The 11,694-nt window shown below is 38.6% G+C and overlaps 2 protein-coding genes across 3 annotated transcripts; one reads left to right on the top strand and one right to left on the bottom strand.

Annotated features, from left to right (window-relative positions):
• The first annotated feature begins 694 nt into the window (after window positions 1-694).
• Window positions 695-5,924, top strand: LOC143620198 (cellulose synthase-like protein D1). The gene is made up of 6 exons (XM_077091934.1): window positions 695-1,225; window positions 1,819-2,248; window positions 2,724-3,104; window positions 3,191-3,566; window positions 3,638-4,061; window positions 4,796-5,924. Exons 1-6 carry the CDS (start codon window positions 897-899, stop codon window positions 5,730-5,732), a joined length of 2,877 nt encoding a protein of 958 aa, XP_076948049.1. The 5' UTR covers window positions 695-896; the 3' UTR covers window positions 5,733-5,924.
• A 2,699-nt stretch (window positions 5,925-8,623) lies between these two features.
• LOC143620367 (uncharacterized) lies at window positions 8,624-11,675 on the bottom strand. Of its 2 annotated transcripts, XM_077092076.1 has the most exons (3): window positions 11,420-11,675; window positions 9,560-11,219; window positions 8,624-9,488 (listed from the first exon to the last, which is right to left on the bottom strand). In XM_077092076.1, the coding sequence occupies exons 2-3, from the start codon at window positions 11,210-11,212 to the stop codon at window positions 9,132-9,134; spliced, it is 2,010 nt and encodes a 669-aa protein (XP_076948191.1). In that variant the 5' UTR covers window positions 11,213-11,219; window positions 11,420-11,675; the 3' UTR covers window positions 8,624-9,131. The 2 variants fall into 2 exon arrangements, with proteins under 2 accessions (XP_076948191.1, XP_076948190.1); XM_077092075.1 differs by lacking the exon at window positions 11,420-11,675 and having other exon boundaries at window positions 9,560-11,373.
• Window positions 11,676-11,694: the final 19 nt, after the last annotated feature.

An 11,694-nucleotide genomic window follows, 5' to 3' on the forward strand; every position in this document is an offset into this window, starting at 1 on the left:
TATAAGCAATCCTAAACACCTTATTGCTTTTAAAAAGTTAATAAGTTATAAGTTGGTGAAAATAAGCAATCCCAAACACCAAACTTATGTTTATTATTATTTTTTTATCATGTTATGAATTAATGAGTCTGCTTTTAGTCCTGGTTTCTCTCATATCATTTCTCTTAGTTTTAACTCTTTAAAGTTGTTCTCTCTTACCGACATAAATTTCTATTGTTACCCATTGTGTATTGCTGAAAGTTTTTTATTTTTTTTTTCATTGTTTTCTCGTATACGTGTTTAAATTCATCTTTTTAATACACCGAAGTAAAATTTCATGTGCCACTTTTAAATCTCCTGCGTCACGTAATTTTAAAAGAAAAGTATATTTTTTATTCGTCATATATAATTTGTTGCGTCATGCATGGATCGATTGCATCAAGATGAATCTACCACGTCAAAATGATCGAATCTGCTTTGCCATTTTGAATTAGTTGCGCGAAAGTATTCAATATGCAGTACCGGATTGAAATATATTGCGCCAGTAGGCCCAGAATGAAATCTACCGTGCCAAAAGACACTTGTTGTCACACTTATGTTGTTTTGGTTCTATTTCCATAATTTTATGAGTTCTCTTTAAAAATCCTAGTTACACATATAAAAACAAAAGGGTAAGTTCGTAACATTCTTGTTTACAAACATCCACAATCATGGGCAAAACGAAAGTTAAGGCTTAAAATAAGGGACAACAAACATAGACAAACAACGTAAGACCGAATCATCTCCCTCTTTTCTTTTGTTTTCCTCATGTCTTATGATTACGTCAATATTCACACCACCTTAATTTCTTCATAGGATAATTATAAGATCAGCCCACCAAAAAAAATAATGCTTCATAATCTGCATTTGCATGAATAATGGCTGCTCCACCACCCGGTGATCGCTCGCCAAAAGGTGCGAAAAAAATAACCCGCCTGGGTGATGACGAGTCAAACCGGCAGGTATCGTTATTGGGAGGAAACAGTAAATCCATGATGTTAAAAAACCAGCCGACAGATTTTGATCACCAACGTTGGTTGTTCGAAAGCAAAGGCAAGTATGGCATTGGAAATGCATGTTGGCAGGATGATGATAATAATAACAAGGGCCCTAAGAAAGGAACAAACTTGGCTGAATTCATGGATAAACCATGGAAGCCTTTGACCCGCAAGACTTCGGTTCCAGCCAGCGTCCTTAGCCCATATAGGTGCACTCTCGATACCTCCGGCTTCGGTACTCGGTCGGTCCATATGGGTTTTTCGTCAAAACTCATAAAAGTTTAACGATCAAGTACGATTTTTTTGTTGAAACATGTAATAAGTATGTTAAATGTAGGGACGATGACCAAAATGTTCATTTGACTAGTCAAAAAGAAAGACAATAATCATTTGACCAACCTCTTCCCAAAATGCCCATGCTAAATCATGTCCGGATTGTCAGCCCACTGACTTTTAATCCTTAACTCGACTTGATTTTAGCCAACCAGATTCTCCCACCTGTTCTACCACCGACGAGATTATTTTGGTATTTGACAAGACTGTTTTGGGATCCGACGAGATTATTTTGGCATCACGTTGAGTTATTGATTAAAAAGTCAACGGGCCAACGGGTTTTAACATAAACATTTTGAGAAAGAATAGATTGTCTCAATAGGATAAAAATATGAAACAGTAACCATATTTGAAACTAATAAAACTCTATGTTTCAATATTATTTTATTGTTAGATAAAACAGTTATGAAAGTTATTATTTGGTTAGCCATCTCCATGCTGATTTTGATTTATAATCTTTGATGAACAGGGTACTAGTTGCAATCAGATTAGTAATACAATTCTTCTTTCTATCATGGAGATTACAAAACCCGAATTTGGACGCGATGTGGCTATGGGCGATATCAATATCATGCGAGATTTGGTTCGCCATCTCTTGGTTGCTAGATCAGCTACCGAAGCTGAATCCTATAAACCGTGCAACTGATTTGGCTGCTCTCAAGGATAAGTTCGAGAGTAAGTCTTCGACTAACCCCACCGGTCGGTCTGATCTCCCTGGAGTAGACGTGTTCATCTCCACAGCTGACCCGGATAAGGAACCGCCTTTAGTTACTGCCAACACCATCTTGTCTATTCTCGCAGTTGAATATCCTATCGAGAAGGTCTCCATCTACATCTCAGACGACGGTGGTGCCATTTTGAACTTTGAGGCAATGGCTGAGGCCGTCAGTTTTGGTAATGTATGTGACATATAATCGCTTAATCGTATAGAAAATGTGTCAAACGCATATATACGACCAGCTTTGACCGATTATCCAACTTGCCCATCTCATACGAGCTTGAGGCTCGAAGCTATAAATAAGTTTGTTTAATAAATGAGTGGAGCCCAAGCTTCTCTTATCGAGCTCGAGCAGGCTTTGGGCCTATTATTTGTATAGTTTTTAATGAATATATTAATTATATAGTGACAAAATTAACTAAATAATATATATATGTTATATATAAAATTATAATTAAAATGATTAAAAATACATATATTTAACTAATAAATAATAAACGAGATGAGCTCGAGGTTGAAAAACTATTCACAAGCCAAACTTTAGCTTTAGAAATAGAGCTTGAGTCTAGTTGAGCTCGGGGTTGGCTTAGCTCGTTTACACCTCCTAGCGCTTGCTAACTTTTGACCCGTTCAACTAACCAGTACTAAAACTGCAGCTTTGGGTACCCTTTTGCCGAAAACACAACATTGAACCGAGAAACCCGGAGAGTTATTTCACACAGAAAACAGACCCAACTAAGAACAAGAAACGGGCCGATTTCGTGAAGGACCATCGTTGGATTAAAAGAGAGTATGATGAGTTCAAGGTCAGGATCAATGGTCTTCCAGATGTCATAAGAAAACGCTGCGAAAGGTATTGTCACAGGGAAGAAATGAAGGACAAAAGCCTATCTAGACAAAAGAGTGACGGTACAGGTTCGGGTGAGACCGGTCAGAACCCAAAGGCAACTTGGATGGCAGATGGTACACATTGGCCCGGTACGTGGTTGAACCCTATAGCTGATCACAAAAAGGGTGATCATGCCGGGATTATACAGGTAAACTGCTTTAATCAACTGTCATATTACAAAAAGACTTGCAGCCTGTTTGAGACTAAATCTTGAATTTAAATCTTTCTACATAGTTAATGAGCAAGGTACCAGAAGCTGAGCCGGTAATGGGCAAAGAAGACGAAGGAAAACTAGATTTCACAGGTATAGATGTTCGACTTCCAATGTTCGTCTATGTGTCACGTGAAAAACGCCCCGGTTATGACCATGAGAAGAAGGCTGGAGCCATGAACTCACTGGTTAGAGCATCAGCTATACTCTCTAATGGACCCTTTATTCTAAACTTGGACTGTGACCATTACATATATAACTCCATGGCTATAAGGGAAGGCATGTGTTTCATGATGGACCGCGGTGGTGATCGTATTTGTTTCATACAATTTCCACAAAGATTCGAAGGCATCGATCCTTCTGATCGATATGCTAATCACAACACCGTCTTTTTCGATGGTATGTTTTTTATAGAAACTTCAGCTTAAATGTGACAAATATGTAATTAAGTCGTTTTTTTTTATAAACAGGAAATATGAGAGCCTTAGATGGTCTACAAGGTCCGGTGTATGTAGGAACCGGGACCATGTTCAGACGCTATGCACTCTACGGTTTTAGTCCACCACGAGCCACCGAGTATAGCGGAATTGTGGGCCAGAAAAAGAAACCGGCCGCCACACTTTCGCCAAGTGTCTCATTGCAAGTCGTGCGTCAACAAGATGCTGACATTGAAATCGCGGTCCCAAACGAAGACCACCCGGATTTAAACCTCCCGAAAAAATTTGGGAATTCAGCCATGTTTGTTGACTCTATAGCAGTTGCTGAGTATCAAGGACGGCCATTGGCTGACCATGTGTCAGTCAAGAATGGCCGTCCTGCTGGGGCCCTCCTTGCACCACGGCCCCCACTGGATGCACCCACTGTAGCCGAGGCTATTGGTGTTATTTCTTGTTGGTAACTGTTCTGTTGCGAAATAGTCAAATTTCAGTTTGGGGGTAACCAACTTATTTTACCTAGTCGAATAAACCTAAATAATTGAACCCAAACAAAAACCGATGGTTTGTTTATATAATTTAGTAAAAACTGTTTTTCTGTTCGGTTACGATTTTGCATGCAAGTAAAACCTAACAAAACCGAATTTATGGATTTTCATTTTTTATTTTGGATATTAAGTAATTTATACGAAATTAATAAATAGTATAACTAAAATGTTTAATTATCAATTAGTCATTAACTATAAAAAAATCTTTAGACAAAAATTCATTATTCTGAACCAAATTTCATCTCGGCCCAAAAGTTTGAAGCCCAACTGGTAAAACTGAAAAAACAGTATTTAAAAACTCAAAAACCAAATTTTCGGTTTTTGAGATTTTGAAAACCGAGTTTTCGCCTGGAAACTGGTTATTCAAACCAATTTTTTGATTTTTGGTTCGGTTTGAGCCCAAATCCGACCCGAGAATATGAATTAGCCGGTTTCCACATGCCACGTCAAAATTGATCAAATTTACCAACAGTAAGCCATCATGCAATACTTACACCAGGTAACCACAGTCACCTTAAATATTGGTCAACTATGGTCAAACTTACTGTCACAGGCTTAAAAAAAGTTGGTTACCTAAAACATTACAAAATTTGACAACTTTTATGTAATTATTCCAAAACCATTAAACCATTCACATTTTATACAGGTATGAAGAAAATACTGAATGGGGAGAAAGAATAGGGTGGATCTATGGATCAGTAACAGAAGATGTGGTAACCGGTTACAGAATGCACAACCGTGGCTGGCGGTCAATCTACTGCATAACAAAACGTGACGCGTTTCGTGGGACCGCACCCATCAACTTAACTGACCGGTTGCACCAAGTGCTGCGGTGGGCCACTGGTTCAGTCGAGATATTTTTCTCTAAAAACAACGCGTTTTTAGCAAGTTCACGTCTCAAGTTCCTACAACGCATAGCATATTTAAATGTCGGTATATACCCGTTCACGTCTATATTCCTAGTCGCTTATTTATTCCTCCCAGCACTCTGCATGTTCACGGGCCAGTTTATCGTGCCAAATATTGATGCAACGTTTTTAACGTATTTATTAGTTATGACGCTCACACTTTGTTTAATATCGCTGCTTGAAGTTAAGTGGTCCGGGATAGCTTTAGAGGAATGGTGGAGAAACGAGCAGTTTTGGGCGATTGGTGGGTCGAGTGCGCATCTTGCAGCCGTGATCCAAGGGCTGTTAAAGGTGACAGCTGGCATTGAGATATCGTTCACGTTGACTTCCAAGTCAGCAGCTGAAGATGAAGATGATATTTATGCTGATCTGTATGTGGTTAAGTGGTCGAGTCTGTTTGTGATGCCGTTGACCATTTGTATTACGAATATTATAGCGCTTATCATGGGGACTGCACGGACTCTTTTTAGTGTGATTCCGCAATGGAATAAGCTTGTTGGTGGCGCGTTTTTTAGCTTTTGGGTTTTGGCTCATATGTATCCTTTTATGAAAGGTTTGATGGGTAGAAAAGGGAAAGTTACGACTATTATTTACGTGTGGACCGGGATTCTGTCTATTACGGTTTCGTTGCTTTGGATTTCTATCAGGCCACCAGATGACACTGCTAAAGTATAGGGTTTTTTTCTTTTTTTTACTAGTATTCAGAGTTTAACCTTATTAGAGGGGAATGTACTTAAAAAATATAGACATTGAATTGACTGTTATGTATTACAGTACCTCAAATGACATCAGTATTTTTCTTTCTTTTTTTTTCTATAGTAACCATGAGATCCCGTCAATATCCCGCTAACCAACAGGATCAGGTAAATTGTAGTTTCCGTTTAGGAAACTAGTGTAAGCAAGATTCAAACCTCTAGGGAGAATCAGGTGCTAACGACTGTAACTCCAGTGTTGGCACAACCTGTATTTTAAAATAATATTCTCCTTTTATATATAACACAAACTGAACTACATCTGGATAATGGGTAAGCGAGCAACAAGCTGCGCCGTTATCCCCTTTTGAATCGCAAAGCCTATTCTACTAAATATAAATCCTTGGTTCCTCGGGCTCTGCGAGTCACTGTGGACCACCTTCTGCACCCGCTCCAAGAAGCGAACCGCCTCGGGAGCTAGAGATCCAAAAGTGTCGAAGGCAAATGGAATGAACACGTGCTGATTCTCCAAACACGATGTCTCATGCTTAGCAACCTTCCTAAACTCAGGAGTGAATATGAATAGTTCTTTCAATAACCAATTACTTGTTTTTTAGTTAGGATTAGGAATATACAATATACCTGTATTTGATTCAGGAGTGAAAATATATAATAATAAAACTTATGTTTAGAAAGGCATCTTATTTGTTTCTGACATGTGAATATTATACAGGTTTCCTGGAGGCATGTTGATGTGATGGTACATCATAACTCATATATCATAATTGAAGCATGTGTACTTCACATTTACTATAACACATGCGCATCTTGCTTTACAAAATCATAACTACATTTCTTTATTAAATCACATTTAGATAACTATTATATGCCCTGCTGGCGGTGCACGCATATAATGTATATATGTGTGAACTCTCGGGTGGGCAAAAGTAAAATTGCACTAATTTTGACGTTATTTTACTAATCTCGTGAAAATAACGTTAAAAGTGGGGGAAGGTTAATCAGGCATCATGTGGTGGCGTTGATAGCCGAAAGACAAGGGCACATGCATCAATCAGCCGGTGTCCCGATGATTGAGTGCTATGTGCCTTATGTCCAAGGCTTGATGCAAAACTACTATCGAGCCGGGGGTCTCATCGGAAGCAGCCTCTCTATCCCTATGGGGTAGAGGTAAGGTTGTCTACATCTTACCCTCCTCAGACCCTACCATAGCATTGCTATTGGTGGGATATACTGAGTACGATGATGATGATGATATTTAGATAACTATTATCTTTATAGCAAAAAAAAAAAAAAAACATAAATTCATTTAACTTTATAGGTATCGTTTCTCTATAGATCGTTTGATGCCTTAGAGACTTGGATGTTTCACGGTCAAGATCGCAAGCGATATTTTAAAAAAATGGGGATAAGATTTTCGTTCATCGTAGTGAGGTTCTAACAAATTAAGACGTGTATATAAAACTGTCTCAAATTGTGGACTAGGTGATAAACAATTACAAATATCTTTTAACAAGTGGGATCAGCTAAAACGCACTTTGTGTCGTATATAAGTTTAATCTCGACACGTTTAGTTGTAAAATATCACCTCAAAACAAATAAAATTACCTATTTATCTCCTTTTAAACTATAGTAATGATAAGATTTGATAAAGCAAGCAAACTATTTATGTCTCACCTCACCACTCATGTCAAAAAAAAGCCACCACTTGGTGGAAGAAATATGATTGCATTATACCCTACCAAAAATCTTATACCACTACCTAAAACCAAATTTGGACTCATCATTCAAATACTTAAACACAGGCTCAAAACCTCCACTTTTCTTAGTCCAAATTTTCTCCAAATACCTAAAATCGGGTTGTACGCTAAGCTTCGTTGGCACATAACCGATGCACGTCTCCAGACTGTGTGCATGCTATGCACCGTCAAGCTCCAACAAAGGAACGCCGGAAGAAAAAAGCAGCAACAGATCAAATATCAAAAATCATCAACATGTGATCATGAAAGATGAACAAGGGAAGATCAACGGTGTTAGCGGTGGGAGCAGGGTTAAGGTGTATGGAAGTGATCATAGGGTAATATTAATCAAGAGTAATTTCAAAAGAACTTTAGTACAAGAAGATGGTGATCAAATTAGTTCTGGAATAAGAAAAGTTACCTGGTCTGATGCTCATGGCAAAAGTATTGCACACGTTCAAGAATTCGAGCCCAGGTAAACCTTAAAACAATCTTCCTTTGATGTTTTGGTTTTCGGATTCATCAAGTTTCAAACTAAAGTTTTGATCTTTGTTTAATTGGTAGTGTGTCGGATGACGGAGAGCTAGCGGGCGTACGCAATTCATGTGTATGTGCAATACTTTAACTAGGTTGTTTGTCTATTTGCTGACTTTTCAAGTCAAAACAGATTTCTAAACTGAAATTGTGTATGCTGCATTAACAATATATGCTCCTGATCAACTAGTAACATGTCAAGAAAGAATTCTATAGAAATTGTAGAAGCATAAGAATTGGCAAAAAAATCAATCAATCAATCAAATTCCTTAATTGTTTTTTACTAGGTTTTTTTACTTTTTGCAAGTCAAAGAAAATTTCTAAACTTCTAACGGTGTACACTGCATTGACTTCCTGCGCAATTATTAAAAATTTGAATTTCGAAAAATTAAATCAATGGATGTCCTATAAATAGTGGAAGCATGAGCATTGACCAAAAAGTCAAACCATCAAATTCCACAATGATTTTTTACTAGGGTTCTTTTATATCAATCATTTGCTCTAGTGATTATATCAAATTAAAATATAATAGTGTTTACATCAAAATACAGTTTTCGATCTTTTGAAAGTCAAAGCAGGTTTCTAAACACCAGCTGTGTATACCGTATTGACTTTCTCTGCAACTATTAATAGTCAACAAAAGAAATTCAATAAATGGCCCATAAACAGTGAAAGATAAGCATTGACCAGAAAGTCAAATAATCAAACTCCACACTGGTTTTTGACTTTTTGCAAGTCAAAGCAGATTTCTAAATTCACCTGTGTATACTGTAATGGCTTCCAGTGCAATTAGTAAAATGTAACGAAAAAAAACTCAATAAATGGCCCAAGAATACTGAATGCATAAGCATTGACCAAAAAGTCAAACAATCAAATTCAACAATGGTTACGAATCAATTCAAGAATCACAATTTCAACTTTTTATACTCCCCACAATGATTTACTGGAGTCTCAACCCTAACAACTTACTAGAGAGCAAAGTGGCTCCAAATTTGTTCATAAAACTAGTGCAAATTAGTCAAGATTTCAATAAAAACAATCTTACCGACTTGGTATACCTGTCAAACACCTCCCCGTTCATTCTTTGACTACTAATTCTGACTTTGACTTTGGCTTCTTCCTTTCTTTGACTTGTTCCTCTCCTGCATCTTCTTCTTCTTTGCCTCGGCACTGATCCACGTGTAGTCAGCAGGAATTGCAAACGGGTCTGGAGTAGTTTCTATCCTGCTGCTTGAAGCGTTGGATGCTGAGTTGGCACGATGATATGGCGTCTTGATCCACTGAAACCAAGATGAAGATGGTCCAGACTGATTTGTCATTGATGGGCTATCATGATCACCGCTTGTTGGACTTGAAGGAGGCGTTGTGAACTCATCCAACGGTTGCAGTTCTTCAAACTTTGTGAAAGTAACCAACACCCGTATGGTGGGGATCACTGGAATTGCAACCTGAAACCACATTACCACCTATCAATAATTGTTTTAAAAGTATATAATAGTAAAAAGAATTAAACGAATACCTTAACGGGAAATGTGCCCATTGGAAGCTTTGTCGTCATCAAATCTCTTAACCTTCTTATTGCCTTGACTTTATTTGCTAAAATATCAAGCAAAGGCAAGAGTTCTTCAGTCGTCAATGGAAAATTAGGTGCAAGCCATAAAACAGGCCTCAGCCCTTTTTTATACTCGTTTTCACGGGGCCCGTCTTTTCGTTTATTCACGCTCGAAATTGTAGACGACGACGGTTTCAAATCTTTCACTTTCCTGTTTTCATTTTCTTTTGGAGTAATCTCCATCGACCGCCTTCCCGGATGAATATGATTTTGACTTTGACTTGTGGATGGGGAGTCTCCGAGTAGGTCACTAACCTTCTCATCTAAACATAACGACCCACGAGGTGGGACCGGTGCACCCTTTCTACCTCTTTCATGTTTATTACTATTATTAATATTATCGCGTTTTCTCCATCCATCAAACCACCCTTTTTTGTCTTTTTCAGGCTTAATCTCGACATTTTTGTAACTCGGTATTTCCTCAATCGGGATATCTCTTTGTTCATAACAACTATGACGGTGCCCGATTATCCCGTTATTACCATCACTATTTTCGTGGCCAGCATCGGAATTCAGTGCAGCTTCTAGTTGCTTCCGTTCTTCGTCTGTTAAAATATCATTTAGCTCTTCACTTTCCGTTTCGTTCTCATTACAAGACGAAAAAAACTCATCGTCTGACATGGCACCCGGGACCCGCCTGGACTTTATACTCACAACCACATTATGCATATCGTACACTTTACATTTCCATGAACCCACAGTTTCGGTTTTCTCTTGGCGTCTCCATGTCATCTGTGGTAAAAGAACCGCTTGCGTGACATCAATCCCGGGTCTGAAAATATTAGTCTGTGACATGGCTTGAACTTCCTGCTGCACCTCCTCATCAGAAGCCGGTGCACCAGCGCCATCTAAAGCGTTCATCACCTCCTTGTTTTTATGTGAGATCATACAAAGCGATCCGGCAGGAACTTTACCGTCTTCCAACCCGTCACCGAGGAATAAAACGGTTTGATCAGCCCGTTGGATTCTGAACCCATCAAAACCGGCTAATGTCATATCCGCCCTCAAATTCGCCCCACGTTTCCAAATCTTGTAAGTATCCGAAGGCGCGATTCGTGAAATAAACGGGATAACCGAGCTTTCGAACTGGAAAGTGATTTCCATGTAAAAATCACGCATACGTCCCATAGTTCCGACCAACCGAGGCAACCGTCTACACCATTTCCCCCACGCGATCGGTTGATAATGCCGAACAATAATTTTAGCAATAATTTCTTCACGGTTACAAATCGCTTCCTGTAACGCACTCCAACCCTGCTCATTCTGCAAGCTCCAATCCGCACCCGCAAGCATGAGCATTTCAGTGGCGGTCACATCACCGAGTTTAACCGCCAAATGAAGCGGCGTGTCACGGTTCGGGACATCACGGCGGTCAATCACAGCCGAAATAGCCTCCGCTTTCGCCTCCTCCGCTAACGAGACCGATTCAGTATGAATCTCAGACGGGTCACATAACCGTGGCAGACCCGAAATAATCTTTCTCAACAAGGTGTAATCTTTAGTTGCTACAGCTTTATGCGTTGGACTGTGAGAGTATTTCGTAACGTCAATTGCCGCCATCACTAACCTAAAATTAAAAAAAAAACGAAACCCTAATTAGAAACCCTAACAGCCGTTACAGATTCAAATTAACACCAATTGAACCGCAAATCTCAAAGCTTTTCAATCCAATTACATGTATTAGACCTAAACAAGTACCAATCTATCACCAATTGAACGAATTAAAGAAAACAGTGAAAAGGGTATGAAGAATGGGTGAAATCTGACCTTATAATAATAATATTGGGTTGATTTGAGATTGATGAGTGCCCCCACAAGAATATTAATAATAATTATACTACGAGAGACTTGCGATCCAATCCAAATCAGACAACCAGCAAAACATACATGTGGGAAAGTGGGGTTCAAATAAATAATAATATTATTATTAATAATATATATTTGGAAAGAAAATGAGAGATCTTTGGAGGGTTTTGGGAATCTTGAAATAATCAGAGGGTATAAAATATTAAAGCCCAAAGGCAGCCATTGAAGTAATTAAT

The sequence above is a fragment of the Bidens hawaiensis genome, unplaced genomic scaffold, assembly GCF_021521415.1.
Source record: "Bidens hawaiensis isolate Kalapana, Puna unplaced genomic scaffold, B.hawaiensis_p1.1 tig00002553_1, whole genome shotgun sequence".
Lineage (NCBI taxonomy): Eukaryota > Viridiplantae > Streptophyta > Magnoliopsida > Asterales > Asteraceae > Bidens > Bidens hawaiensis.